General features: G+C 34.4%; 1 protein-coding gene across 2 annotated transcripts in view; it reads right to left on the bottom strand.

The window, feature by feature from the left end:
- Positions 1–16,239, bottom strand: part of LOC126737388 (GMP synthase [glutamine-hydrolyzing]) — a 74,219-nt gene that overhangs the window by 24,216 nt on the left and 33,764 nt on the right. For both annotated transcript variants that reach the window (XM_050442272.1, XM_050442271.1), the window contains exons 8-10: positions 10,219–10,523; positions 9,934–10,163; positions 1,082–1,388 (exon numbers count right to left, since the gene is read on the bottom strand). In XM_050442272.1, the coding sequence (XP_050298229.1) occupies positions 1,082–1,388; positions 9,934–10,163; positions 10,219–10,523 (842 nt within the window). The remainder of the gene's footprint in view (positions 1–1,081; positions 1,389–9,933; positions 10,164–10,218; positions 10,524–16,239) is intronic.

Below are 16,239 nucleotides of genomic sequence, written 5' to 3'. Positions count from 1 at the left end.
GGAGTGGCCTGCTAGGACCCCGACTTGACTCCTTTGGACTTCTTTTTGTGGGGTTATTTAAAGCATAGAGTGTATGTAAATAAACCCAACAATTTAGAAGAATTGAGAAATAATATAAGAAATGAGATTCAACGAATAACTCAAAAAATAATACGCAATGTTCTGAGAGAATTCGAATCAAGACTCGCTTACTGTCAAGAAGTTAATGGGGCTCAATTTGAACATTTAATTCGGTCTAGATTAGAATAATTTCTTTTTGTTCAACGTTTATACAATACTTTTGATTAAATACATTAATATTTTGAATGTTTTTTTTTGAAAATCAACCGTAAATTTCTCAGTACCTGTTGACACTAACTAGCTAGTGTCAACAGATGGTTTTAAAAAAGCTTCGATTAAAAGTGCAAACCGCATTTGTCTATGTCTAACCGTTTGGATTTTATAACATGTCAAAAGTGCAAATATGCCGATCTTCAACTGTCAATAACTCAAAAACAAATAAAGATAGGTATAGGACATTGTATATGAAATATATCTAGAATTTTCTGTTCTTTAAGAATACAGAATAAAAAATAGGTATTTCCATTTCAAAAATTGAAGTTGATGGTCGTAACTTATTTTTGGACCACCCTGTATACATAAAATTATAGTAAGAAAACCCGCAGTTAAAAATAAAAATCGACGTGTCCGAGCGTTTTTTTTTTAAACATACCCCTGAATTTTAAATGAATTTATTCCGGACTTTGGCTCTCACTGTATAAACATCCCACTGAGGGCACTAAAAACTAAACTTATTAAATTAAAATTTTTGGTTAAACTGATTTTACGTTAATAAATCTTATTAATTCATATTAATTTAAAGAAATTAAATATTATCTTGCTATCAACTATCCTGAATTTCTAACTTTATAAAACTAAACCCAAAAGTCCGGAATAATAAAATTTCACTTTCCTAAGACATCCGGTATATTTTGAAACAAATATTAAAATTTGCAAAAAATCGAAGAAAATAAGATTCTTATCGACAGCACGTCAAATTACTGTATCGCAGTATTTATACAATAATAAAAGTTTGACTTACGTTCATGGCGACATCATCGCATTGGCGCAGCGTTGCGAGCACATTACTGGTCAAAAAGGTGGGCGTGACGTCGGGTACGGGTTCCTTGACTACGCCCCCGAACACGTAACACACCCTGTTGACATTACGGCAGACACGCGGCATCAATCGGGCGAGGAACACTATGTCGGACCAATCGGGATCGCGTTCGCTAGACACGCCCACCGCGTACGAGTAAGTGCGCCTGTCACCTTGAACACCGACCGTTCTGATTGGTAATAGAGTGGCGGCCAGCCGTTGTTTACAGGATATCCGTTTCAAGGTGGCTCTGATTACAAAAAATAACGGTTTTATTTATTTATTATTTATATATTATCAAAAATTTATTTATTTAATTATAACAAAGAAAATGCAAACATTACCTAGAACACAGTTTTAAGAGCTTATAAAGAACAAAACAAATAACAACAAGTACCAAGGAGCCTAGTATAATATGATTATACTTTTTGTCATTAAAAATCGTGATTAAAAGTTATTTTGTTCTTTTATCAACAATTTGCGGGGTCAAGGTACACACATAGAAAGCAGGTTTCCTGCTTACTGGCAATCTGCGCTTATAAACGGCAATAATTAAGTGCGCTTTTAAATAATCGCGCACAAGTTTTTTTTCTTTATTAATTCCAAATTTAAAGGAAAACCGTGCGATTGTTGTGGATAATGCATCATCATACCATTCAAGACTTTCTGAAAAAATCCCAAACACATCTTCACATAAATTGAAAATTGAGACATTTTTATTAAAACATAATCTCTATTTTCATGAATCTTATACAAAAAAACAATTATTGGAAGTTGTAAATACCAAAACACGGGAAAAGCAGTATGTAGTAAATAATAATCGTGACACTATTAAACAAATAAATGAGGAGCTGGTGGGCGCGAATTGGAATTACACCTCGTCAGATGTAAATATTGTATATAATGATTTTATAATCATAATACAAACAGCTTTAGATAAGTTTGCGCCTGAAAACAAATATTCTGTAAAAAAATATCCATGGATTAATGCGACGCACGCAACGGTTCAAGAAGTTCAACGGGAAAGAAACTTGGCTTATAGAAGATTTAGCTTTACAAAATCCGATTCTGACTGGAAAAGCTATCAAAAACTCAGGAACAAAGTAACCTCAGTAATGCGTACTGAAAAAACTAAATACAGTACAACTTCTCTAGTTCGGACACTCGCTGATTCGGACACTCCAGTAATCCGGCGTTCCTAGGTGTCGGGATATTTTACCTCTGTAGTCCGGATAAAGGAATGTTTTCAATACGAATCGATTATAAACGGATTTTTCCTTTTTAAACTTGTCAAAACCAATATTGTTAGCAACCTAATGGGTTTGGCGCCTTTGGCGGTCAGTTATCGTTTAGTTACCGTGCGTCGTGTGTCAATGTGTTATTAAAAAAAAAATGGCGCCAAATAAACGACCGCATAACACAGTTACTCTTGCGGAGAAATGTAAAATATTAGATTTTCTTGATAAGGTGGGAAGCATACGCAGGGTGGCTGAGAAATTTAATGTACCAAAATCAACTGTAAGTGATATAAAGAAAAACAAAACTAAAATAAGAAGATTTGTGTCGGAGTCATTCAGTGGAGCAGGTATGTATGATTTAATTTTTATTGTAGGTAATGTTATTATGAAACATATTTTTATCTTTTCAGGTAAAAGGCAGGTTATCCGAAAGGGAGAACATCCCGAAGTTGAAGCTGCTTTATATAAGTGGTTTCTACAGCAGCGTAGTGCTCATGTACCTGTTTCTTCTGATATCTTACGAACGAAAGCTAAACAATTTTATGAAAGAATAACTGGGAAGAGTGATTTTTTAGCGAGTTCAGGTTGGCTTGACAAATTTAAGAAAAGGCACGGAATACGCTTTCTTAAAGTGTGTGGTGAAAAACTTTCCAGTGATGTAAGTGCTATAGTACCTTTTCAAGAAAAATTTCTAGCTGTGGTTAATGAAATGAAGCTAAGTCGTGACCAAGTTTATAATGCTGATGAATCAGCGGCCTGGAGCCTCAGCAATTTGGAGAGCCTTGCCGGACACTACATGGGTTCATAGTCAGGAACAATCAGCACCAGGGCGAAAAATATCTAAAGATCGCGTAACATTCATGCCCTGTTGCAATGCGGCTGGAACTCATAAGTTACCCCTTTTAGTTCTTGGAAAATCCGCAAATCCAAGGGCATTTAAGAATGCTACTTCACCTGTTAAATACAAGGCAACCAGCAAAGGTTGGATGACCAGGACATTGTTCTTCGAATGGTTTAAGACTTGCTTTATACCAGACGTCAAACGTTTTTTATCGGATGTTAACCGACCTCATAAAGCATTATTACTTGTAGATAATGCTCCATCTCATCCACCTGAGACAGAAATAAATTTCGATCCTGATTTCAGAGTCATGTTTTTGCCGCCCAACTGCACAGCAGTTTTACAGCCAATGGATCAAAACTTAATCCAAAACATAAAAGTAGCATATAGAAAGAGGCTACTAAATCACATTATCGCTCACGAAGGTGACGATTTAGTTACAGTTTTAAAGCAATTTAATTTAAAAGATGCACTTGTTAATCTAGATATTGCTTGGAAGTTGATATCTGAAAAAAATATCCAAAAAAGTTGGATAGCATTATGGCCGAACCAAAGAACTGATGCAGAAGAAGAGGAATCTGATGAAGAAAACATTCCACTTTCAGAACTTCAAAGACGACTTTGTCAAATAAACGAGGAAGATTTAAAAACCATTACCGCTTCCTTGCTTGTGATAGATCCTGAAAACAGTTTGAATCGGGAAGAAATTGTTGAATGGGCTTTAGGCAAAAATGAAGTCATTGTTGATTTGACTGAAGAGGAGGTAATAGGTGATGCGCTAAAATCTAAGGATGCAGAGAGCAATGATTTAGATGGAGATACTGAGATTATTGCCACTAAAGTGAAACACAGCGATGCTGTGAAAGCATTAACATTGGGAATTCAGTGGGCTGAAGAAAACTACTTACCAATGCACGAAATATTGCTTTTAAAGAACGCCAAAGAGAAAGCGACTGAATTAGCAAGCTCTAAGGCAGTTCAGAAAAAAATTGATAGTTTTTTCAAAGCCATTTAAACTTGCACTTTTTTGTCTTGTATTTGTAATTTATGTTTTGTCCTACATAATGTATTTTTATTTCTAGTTATATGTTTGTGTACCTGCGTGTACAACATGTGTATGTATATGTTTACTTATTATGTATGTTATAATTTGAAATATAAACATAATTTTCTTTTTTAATTAGGGTACAATGATTTATTTATACCTAAAAAAAGCTAGTATGTGGATAGTATATTAAAATAAAACTTTTGAAATAATAATCCAGTTATCCGGACACCTCGCTACTCCGGCGCTGCTTGGAACGATATGTGTCCGGATTATCGAAGTTGTACTATTATGATAATAAGGTTGATCAATCTAAAGATGATAGTCGCAACATGTAAAGGACCTTAAAAGGTTTACTGGGAAATAAACAATCTGTTGATAATACAGTGCGAACGTAAAGGTTGGAATAAATTCATTTAAAATTCAGGGGTATGTTCAAAAAAAAAACGCTCGGACATGTCGAATTTTATTTTTAACTGCGGGTTTTCTTACTATAATTTTATGTATACAGGGTGGCCCAAAAATAAGTTACGGTCATCAACGTAATTTTTTAAAATGTAAACACCTATTTTTTATTTTAGATTTAGGTTCTACATCAAATTCTAAGTACATTTCATGTACCATGTCCTATACCTAAACTCGACCGTTGACGATTGAACACAATAAAAGGCTATTTTTGGAAGAGTTATTTATATCAAGCAACCTATCAGTTATTGTTTGGTTATTTACATTTGTGGTTGGTGTTTTTGATTGTTAACTTGTCACAATTTGTTGACATCAAATAATTTTGAGTGAATTTAGTTTGATTTAGATGCCTAAGCAAAGTTTTGCTTGTGTAAAGTTTATCAAAAGATAAAATTAAAATTTCAAAAAATGGTACGTCTTAGTGAGCGAGAGCGAATAGAGATTTTGATGATGATTGGTTATGGAAACAGGATGCGCACTCAGATGGAAGTCTGTGAAATTTATCATGCCAAGTATCCTGATAGGCCACGTATATCTCAAAGTACTGTCAGTAAAATAGAACAGAAATATCGGGATTTGGGTCATGTCAGGGATAATTATATGAAAGGTCGGTCAAGTATATCAGAAGAGAAGCAACTAAATGTTTTGCTGGCAGTTGAAGAAGATTGCCATAAAACGACTCACAATATTGCGTTAGAAAATCAGATATCCCAGACATCCGTCGTTAAGTATTTAGGTATAAATAAATAGCACCCTTACAAAGTTCAATTGGTTCATGAACTAAATGAAGATGACCCAGATAGGCGTTTAGAATTTTGTGAGAGACTTATGGACTTGTGCCATGCTAATCCACAATTTTCAAAAAAAATACTATTTTCTGATGAGACAACGTTTTGTCTTCATGGTAGTGTAAACCGGCAAAACTGCCGATATTGGGCTACTGAAAATCCGCACTGGATGATGGAGTGCCACAGCCAAGTCCCTCAAAAAGTAAATGTTTGGGCGGGGGTGATTGAAAACAGGGTTATAGGGCCCTTTTTCTTTGAAGGATACTTGAATGGTGAGAGGTATTTAGAGTTTTTGGAAAATGACTTGGTTCCATGCCTTGCCACTTTATACCCCGATCCAGAAGACCCGGATATATTAGATAATTCCTTATGGTATCAGCAAGATGGAGCTCCAGCCCATTACACTCGTCCCGTGCGCCAGTACCTGGATACCGTTTTCCCTGGACGTTGGATTGGTCGGAGGGGTGCAATTGAATGGCCGGCCAGATCGCCGGATCTGACTCCTTTAGATTTTTTTTTGTGGGGGTATCTTAAGTCCAAAGTTTATGTTAATCGGCCAAACAACATTGAAGACTTAAAAATTAGAATAACGGAAGAAATAAGATTGATAGAACCTTCTGTTATCGATAACGTTTTACAAGAATTTCAGCATCGACTGGGATATTGCCAAGAGGTTCGTGGCAGCCATTTTCAACACTTAATAAATTAATTAAAATATTTTTATGTATTCTTGCTTGATATAAATAACTCTTCCAAAAATAGCCTTTTATTGTGTTCAATCGTCAACGGTCGAGTTTAGGTATAGGACATGGTACATGAAATGTACTTAGAATTTGATGTAGAACCTAAATCTAAAATAAAAAATAGGTGTTTACATTTAAAAAAATTACGTTGATGACCGTAACTTATTTTTGGGCCACCCTGTATACATAAAATTAGTAGTAGTAAGAAAACCCGCAGTTAAAAATAAAAATCGACATGTCCGAGCGTTTTTTTTTTGAACATACTCCTGAATTTTAAATGAATTTATTCCAACCTTTACGTTCGCACTGTATAGATGTTGATTTTGGGACATACACAGGCAGTATAGAGGAAAACCTTAATAAATTTTATTCAGATAGCTTAAAAGATATTTCTGTAAGTATTGAAACAATAGAATAGTCTTGTAATACAACTAATTCTCCGAATATACAAATCTGTCACAACTGAAAAAGACAGTTTTTGGATTAAAAAATAAAAAAAAACTAGTGATAATGTGCTTAGTGTGAAATTAGTAAAAGATTTATTTAGTGCCACTGGATACTCTTTATTGCATTCAATTAATTCGTGCCTATCAACTGGAATAATTCCAAGTGATTTAAAAACTAGTATGATGATTCAAATACCAAATGTAACCACTCCAAAGATTCCTGCAGATTTTCGACCAATAAATTTATTACAAATTGCAAATTACAAATGCAATTTTATTTTAAAAGCTTAGCAGAGCGCTTTGGGCGTATGAGCCATCATCAGTGCTAACTGAAATGAGTTGGGTGTTATATGCGTAAAAACATTATAGTTAAAAGCGATAAGTATGAAAATGGAATGTGCTCACTTGTCAGTTAAGCCCAGAAGTTTACCATAGTGGGAACACATTTGATTAAATCAAATTCTTTCTTCTGGGCTTAGGCAAAATTAAGCGAAAAAATTACCAGTCTTTAAATCTTGATTTTTGAGAAATTCTTTTTACTCATTCAAAATCTTTAATATTCCTAAGGGGCATCAAATATAAGATGCGAATATACATATACAGTGAGGACGTGCAAGTTGGAACAAATTCATTCAGGGGTGTGTTAAAAAACGCTCGGACACGTCGATTTTTATGTTTTGTCTATTTTTTTTAATGATAAACTCATGTACAGGGTGAACCAAAAATGAGCTACGACTATCAACTTAATTTTTTTAAATAGAAACACCCATTTTTTATTTCATTTTTTAATTCTGTATAAAATTTTAAGTATATTTTGTATACCATGTACTATACCTAACCTCAATATTTATTAAGAAATTTGCCATTATTTTTTTTATAAATAACCACGAACTTTTGGAACATTTTATAAAAAAAAAAAACAAAACAAAAAAATTAAAATAAATGTTCAAATTGTTGACCATTAACTTCCTGACAGTAACCAAGTCGATATTCAAATTCTTGTAATACTTTACTTATTGTTTGAGGCCGGATTTGTTGTATTTCAGCTCTAATTCTATTTTTTAATTCTTCAAGTTTATCATAATAAACTTTTGATTTTAGATAACCCCATAGATAAAAATCCAATGAGGTTAAATCTGGCGACCTTGCTGGCCATTCAATAAAAGCCCCTCCAATCGCATTTTTGGAGCCCATTTTTGGCCTCAAAATACTCGATTTCTTAGTTCTGCTCGGATTCTCTTATAACCCGGTATTTTCGTGATCTACTTGATGAGAACAATCCGCTGGTATAGATTTTTTTAGAAAAATTTTTCTGAAAAAAATCGATACCCCCCGTTTATACCCGAAAAATGAAAAAACCCAAACTTTGAAGGCCGATATCTCGGTCTATGGGAGCTATCGGGAAAATTCCAACGGTTTTGTCTTAGGGTAAAAACACACGAGGCTGTTTGCAAGCGGTTTGCGCCGCGACGGTTGTCGCGCCGTGGTCGAGCTCGGCGCCTCGTTTATGGTACTTGTGAGCTTTGAAACAGACGGCGCCGATCCCATAAAACGCGGCGTCCAACGCGCGTACCCTGCACGAGACCCGGGGCCGCCGGCACGCCGCTTGGTTTTTATTGCTTTAGCGGCACTACCGCGGCACATCATTTACTTATCTTCTGTGTTGCAAACCACACGTACGCTTTTTTGGTGTGTTTTTTTTTGTGCAGTGTTGAAAATTGTTCATTTATTATGGAAACTAGGGAATTCAACATAGAAAAATTAATTACTGAGGTTCAATTGAGGCCAGCGATTTGGGATTTGCGTGATGATAATTATTCAAACAGAATTAAAAAAAAACAGGCATGGGAAGAAGTTACTACAGAATTTCTAAGCGCAGCTGCTTCTGTTGAGGAAAAAAAAATTATAAGTATGTACATATTATATGCTATATATTATATGTATATTATATATTATATGCTATTATATTGATTCATTATCAAAAGCTTTTCTTCCACTGATATGCTATCTCTCATAATGGTATTAGCTTTTGTACATGGCTCTTGGATCAATAAAAGTAACTCCTGGTATGATTCCTTTGACATTCTGGTGAAATTTAAAAAATTTTCCGGATCTTCACAAATCTCCTTATAGATGGTATTGAAATATCCCTTCTCGTTTCTTTCCATAACTATGGGATGTATCCTTAGCTTACGTTTCGTTCTATTTTTTTTTGGTTTTTTGCGTAATGCCAGTGCCGATGCCGCCAACAAAAATAAAAAATCATCTTCACCGTCGGAGTCCATTTTGCTCACGATAAATAAAAAACTATGAACTGTACGCAAAGCTTGGCAACATCAAACTGATCTTGTAATTTTTCGTGCCGTTTGTAATTGCAAAAGCCGTCGCGTGTGTTTTAAGTCGAGCGTCGGTCCACCGGCCGCCGTCGCGGCGCAAACCGCTTGCAAACAGCCTCGTGTGTTTTTACACTTAGTTTCGTCCTTCTGAATTTAACGAGACCATCCGCAAGGTTGTAGCTTTGATAGTAGGCGAGATATCCCATTTTTGGGTTTAAAAACGAGGTCGAAAAAATTATAATGGATATAGCATGCTATATAATAATTTCAAATACATTTTTGCTGCTTGGGCACCTCGTCGAATTATATTTTAATAATTAGTAGGTCATATTACCATTTTATCAACAATTCAAAACAATATCAAGGCATTAATTAGTTATTTTCAGCAGTACCGCGATACCTAAGCACAAATCAAGCTTGACCTTCCTCAAGCAAAATTTGCGAGAGTGTCTAATGTCCATTAAGTTGGTATTACCAAAATTGAACCGGTTTTAATAGTGTTTATTTTTATACATAAACACGATAGACTAGTAAAGCTAAACACATTTTGTAATATGATTATTGTAAATAAAAAAGAATTCAATAGAAATGGTAAACAGATTAAATAACTTAATTTATATTATTTAAATTAATAAAGTTGAATTGACTTTCTGCAACCCACTACACACAAGTTTAAAAATAAATATTTTAAGTTAATATGGCGCAGATGCCCCGTTGCCATTAGTTAAAAATGAAGTTTAAACCTTATACAATAATAAATGGGTAAATTACATAAAATTAAACAAAACAAAACTTGCAGTATTTTTAAGAATATCATAGGATGAACAAAAAAATGGTACAATAGCAAGCAAAAAAGAATATAAGTCTCTTATAACGTAACATTACTTACATACCTTTCTTCGTCAGTGGTGACTGCTTCTACCCGATTGAGCAACGCATGTTTCTTCTGAAACATCTGATCAAACTCCACGAGGATTTTCACCAAAACCTGCGTTTCCGAGAAATCTCTTTCCATATACGGTTCTTCTGCACAGAGTACTCTGATGGCCAAGCCCGGTCCTGGAAACGGGTGGCGCATGACTAGTTCAGGGGGCAAACCTAGATCTCTGCCTATTGCTCTTACCTGAGAAAAAATAATCGCTTGCAATCACCATTATAAATGGAAACAACGAAATTACCTCGTCTTTATGAAAATCTTTTAAGGGCTCCACCACCCGACCTTCCTCCCTTAGTTTCCTAATTAATCCCGAGTCGTTATGGTGAGTTTTTATGGTGTCGGCTTTTCCAGATGCTAAACATGATGCGGATTCTATAAGATCCGGCCTTAAAGTTCCTTGTCCCAATAAAACTTCTTCCGGTTTCAATTTAAGGTCGGCGATAATTTCGTCGGATATTTTTACGAAAATGTCCCCTATGATTTTTCTCTTTTCTTCCGGGTTTATCGTGTGGCAAAGCATTTTTGTTACTCTAGTTCTTGCATTACCTACAGAAATATAAGTTACAAGACGATTCACGTCTTTGCTATTTGATACAAATCCTGACTTTGGAATATTTCATAGAAATATATCAAAGTAATTAGAATTATTTTAAAGGAAAGTATAATACACATTTAAATTAATCATTGCATACAATTTTAACAGGTTTTGTACATGAAGGGTACAGGCAAAGAAGGTGCTATGTCAATTTTTACAGAAAATGAGTTCTCGGTCCCATCTTAAATCATTATCATTAATCACGGCTAAATGCGTGTTTGGTCAGGAATATCATCTTAAATTCTCTAGTCAGCTAAGGTGCTGTGTCATGTTTCGCATATCGACTGATGCATAAACTGTGTAATATCTCAACTCGGAAATAATACGCGTTATATTTTCCCAAAGAACATCTTTATATTCCTTCATAGTACACTGACATTTTTTTTAACATGACTCTGTACCATATAGAAATACAACAATGTGTAAAAAGTAAATTCCTAAGAAAATATGATTTTATCAAGTGACTTAGTTTACTTAGCATAACTGCGTTTATACCAGACTAAATTTATTTAATATACTAAATTTCCTCCACTACAATTTTGTCGCAAACAACTTTTAACAATATTGTAACCTTTTAGGTTTTTTAATAATTTTTTTTGGCCTGTTATTAGTGAAATCACTTTGAACAGATTTTTTTGGACTTAAAAATAGTTTATCGAGTTCCATGTCTTCACTATCACTAAAACTCTTTGATTTTCCTTCACAGGCCGAAGGATTAGCCAGGTACTCGTTTGTTTGCGCTTCTACACCCCCTTTTATGTCACTAAAATTATTAAATTCTAGAATTTGATTTAAATGACGGAGCCAGGTTTTATTTATTTCTGTTATAGAAACCAAATATGTACGAGGACCGACAACTTTAACGACCCTTCCTAAAACCTAATTTGTTTTTAGCCCATGATAATCCCTTGCTAAAATATAGTCGTTAACAAAAAAGCGTTTCTCTCTTGTAATATTTTTTTTGAAACTCCATACTTTTTGTTACCCTTTCAGGAGCAGAAACCTGTGAGGATACACTATTATCATTTTGTAGACCTGGTACAAGTAAATTAAAACTGTTACGTAATTTTCGTCCAAACATTAACTCCGCAGGAGACTTTCCCGTTGAACAGTGAGGTGTACAGGGTAACCCCGCAAAAGTACCCATTTTGGGTACTTTTGCGGGGTATCTCCGTTAGTTTTAACGTTAGCGTGATGCGGTTTTCGCGACACGCTAACGCGGTGTGCTACTTTTTCGTGAAAATAACGATGTCGTTAACAAAAATTCCAAAGCCCTCTTAGTTTTTAAGATATAGGCCATTTTTGAAAATTCGACATTTTGGGACCCCCCCTTGTATTTCGGTTATTCTTTAACTTATCGAATATGTAAAAAAACAGTTTTATAATTTTTTTCCCGTAGAATGCAGTGGCGCAGATTATTTTATTTTAAATATTTACTGCTTTTGAATACAAATCACTAACAAAGAATTGGATTCATTGCAAATACATTGGATGCAATCAAAATATACCCATGGAGACAAAAGCATATTATTAAAAAAATACACTACAACAGTATAGCTCCAATTTTTACAACATAAGCTTGTTTTGTAGCATAAAGTAACAAAACATACAAAACAAAAAACTCAACTGTATTTAACAAAAAGAAAAAAAAATTAAAGGTAATGTTCAAAATGATGACCATTCTCTCGAACGCAAAATTGGCACATTTTTGTGATTCTTTCAATGGCATTAAATAGAACCATAGGTCTCCCTCGCAGATTTTGAAAGGCTAAATTAAGGCCTCTCGAAGTTCAGCAATTCCATCATAACGTGTTTTATACACTTCATTTTGTAGATACCCCCATAAAAAAAATCCAAAATTGAAGAAAGGTACCTACCCATCTTTGCGGAAAATTATTCTCAATAAATTCCCTTACTAGCCTTGAATTATGACTAGGAACACCATCTTGTTATAAGTAAATGCATTATATTGTGCTAGCGGGATATTTTCTAGCAGTTCAGGAATAACTTCCTCAAGGATTTCTAGGTATCTACGTGCTGTAAGAACTCCTTCAAAAAGCCGATAAACTATTTTTCTGTCCAAAATAAAACAAGACACCCCAACTCCAAAACGTCCCCGTTGTGCACTTTCGAACAATAAATTCTGATTTTCTGTTTTCCAATTCCTGGTATTGTGACGATTAAAAATGCCCGCACTTGAAAAAAAACATTCATCTGACCAAATAACAAGTCTGCCGAACAAATCATTAGCTTCGATTTGTTGTAGATACCACCGGCAAAACAGTGCTCGGAGCCCAGCATCGCCAGAATGCAACTGTTGCACAATACTAAATTTATACGGATGATACTTGTATTTTTTTAGGATCCTTTGAGCAGCAACAAACACAAACTTATAATCGTAATTTAAATTTTAGTACCCATTATCGCTTACTTACCTTTGAAAATATAACGCCAAAGCTTCTTCAGAATTTTTGTTACTTTGTATAAAACATACCAACATATCATATTTTTCGTAATTTTCATATGCTGCCATTTTTCAAAGAATTTATTAAATAAAGAAAAAAACAAATACTTACAATACAAATATTTGACTTAAGAAACCGTAAAATATAAATATTTGACATTTAGTTGACTTTTGTTTTGTTATCAACAAGAGTCATAGTCTACTAATAAATTTATGTCCTTAATTTTAGAAAATTGTCATTTATTTGTATGTTCATTAAAAAAAGTGTATACCATTATATATTTTTAAAAAGGTAAAAAGAAGACAAATTTATTAGTGCATATATATACAGGGTGTTCCATTTAAAAAAAACATAAGTTTGGCTTATAAATCAAAAACAGTAAATATTAAAAAAAAATAATCTACGCCACTTTACCTACGGGAAAAAATTTATAAAACTGTTTTTTTACATATTCAATAAGTTAAAGAATAACCGAAATACAAGGAGGGTCCCAAAATGTCGAATTTTCAAAAATGGCCTATATTTTAAAAACTAAGAGGGCTTTGGAATTTTTGTTAACGGCATCGTTATTTTCACGAAAAAGTAGCACACTGTCGCTAAAACCGCATCACGCTAACATTAAAAATAACGGAGATACCCCGCAAAAGTACACAAAATGGGACACCCTGTACACCTATAGTCGAAAAGAAAATAATCCAGACCAAGTTGAATATCTCCAATCCCATGGCTTCCAGATTTCATAATTAAGTGCTTTATTGTTTGAACTGAATTTTCAGCCGCTCCATTTGTGGCAGGATGCTATGGTGGACTATGCTTAATTTAGACTCCGCTTGACTTTAAAAAACTTTCGTATTCACTTGATGTAAAACTTTAGGTAACCCGAATCTGGCAAATAAAGTTCGCAAAATTTTAACTGTTATTGTGCTGCTAGAACTACTAACAATAAACGCTTCTAACCACTTTGAAAAACTGTCAACAATAACTAAACTTTGTTTTCCATAAAGAGGCCCCAAATAATCAATATGTAAACGTTCCTAAGGAGCACTGTGATAAATCCACGTTTCTAATGTACACTACCGCTCAAAAGTATTTGCCCACCATGTATTCTTTTTAATATTTTAAATTAGATACCAAAATCTTATCTTTATACCTATATTTAGAATGGATCTCTTTTGTAAATTGCATATATGCTTAAACAGCATACCTATCAACTATGGTTCGTTGAAAAACACTTGAGTATTTAAAAATAGTCTTGCAAATAATAGTGAAAATATGCACTTCTTCTAAAAAACTAATTTGTTTACAGCTCGTTTCCGATTAAATTTGAAACATTTAAAGGTGTTTAGTCTTCAAGAATTGATTTTGTGTAACATTAGTAAATAATTTCGCTTGCTTATTGACGATTGTTACCGTTTCTTTGTTGGTTTTTCAACATTCTTTAAAATGGCTAAAGTAAAAGAGTTATCGGTAGAAACAAAAGGTATTATCATTGGACTTCATAAGGCTGGAAAGACTAGCCGTCAAATTTCGACGGATTTGGGAATTCCAAGGCGGACTGTCAAAGTCAAAGTCAAAATATACTTTATTTGCTAAGTTTACAAACTTGGGCTAAAAAGCTTCCTAATCCTAGAATTTATAATACAAGTATTTATTTGGTTATACAGAATACAGGACAAAAACAGAATACAGAATCGATTTTGATTGTACATAGAAGCATATTTTATATAATCAAAAAAAAAAACCAAAAAAGAAGAAAAGAAAAGGCGAGAACCAACATAAAACAAAAATAATAAAAAAATAAAATAAATAAATCTGATCAACAGTCATATAATTAATTTTAAACATTAAAATGAGTCGTTAAAATACTCTTCAATGCTGTAGTAAGCTTTTGGTAAAATTAATTTCTTTAGTTTTCTCATAAACTTTTTAAGGTCTTTAACAGTCCTAATCGAAAAAGGAACATGATTAAATATTTTACGACTAATAAATATAAGAGAGTTTCTCGTAAGTGAGGAGGTGGAGATTGGAAGAGATAAGTTGCCCACTTGACGAGTATTATGACTGGTGCAGGATGGTGGACTTACGGACTTATGTATGAGTGTTGCAGTTTCCAATATCAAGAGTGACAAAACTGTTAAAATTCTTTCAGCTACAAAAAGAGGTTTACAAGAGACTCTCAGACCAACACCACACGGATACCTTAATGCTTTTTTCTGAATAGTAAAAATTATGTTAAGGAGTCCCTTGGAGCACAAACCCCAAAATGGCAACCCATAAAGGATATGAGAGTCTATTAAGGCGAAATAAATTGAACGGGCCAACAACCCCCCCCCAACTCATGCCTGCCAACCCTGACTGCAAAACAACGAGAAGAAAATTTAGCAGCGAGGCCCAAAACGTAATTGTCAAACCTTAAACTCTTATCAATGAAATACTGATTAGGGGACAGCACATTGTATTTGGTCAAAAAAGAGTTAATTCTCTTTTTTGCAAGTTGCTCAAGAACCTTGGAGAGGGTAGACAAAATTGATATGGGACGGAAGTTAGAGGGTCGGTCCAAGCTACCACCTTTATGAAGAAGGATAATCACTCGCCCTGAAGCAATGACTGATTGATTGCCCAAACCAAAGCACCTAAAGCGCTCGCAGGCAGAAGTGACAGCAGACGTGAAGAGATCCCATCGGAACCCGAGGACCTATGATTCTTCAAGCACTGAATTGTTTCAAGGACCTCGGTGGCATCTACAGGGTGGAAAAAGAATGATTGGTTGATAGCATTCCGATTAAGATACTGCAATGGATCTCCGTCACTGGGAACTGCTTCCAGTAACTTCGCAGCAATATTAGAAAAATAGTCATTGAAATCATCGGGCCCCAAGTCCGGTTCACCCAACCGCCGACGAGAAGACTGCATTCGAATGCATTCGTTGACCAACTTTCCTTCTGTCTGTTACTGGCCGAGTCTAAGCGCTCATTGTAATACAGATCTTTTCTGACTTTTATCAGACGCCTATACATTTTTCGATAATCCTGAAAATAAGACCTGATGAATTGATTGTCAATAGATTTGCGAAGTTTTGCTAAGCATCGCAAATTTTGGGCAGATGTTTTTAGTCCCGTGGTGATCCATGGTTTTCGTCTCTTGGATTTAAGTCTAACCAAGGGAAAGCAGATATTTATTTTATCACGTAATGTATAATAAA

The sequence above is a fragment of the Anthonomus grandis genome, chromosome 6 (assembly GCF_022605725.1).
Source record: "Anthonomus grandis grandis chromosome 6, icAntGran1.3, whole genome shotgun sequence".
Lineage (NCBI taxonomy): Eukaryota > Metazoa > Arthropoda > Insecta > Coleoptera > Curculionidae > Anthonomus > Anthonomus grandis.
This window is presented reverse-complemented; position numbering and strand designations above follow the sequence as displayed.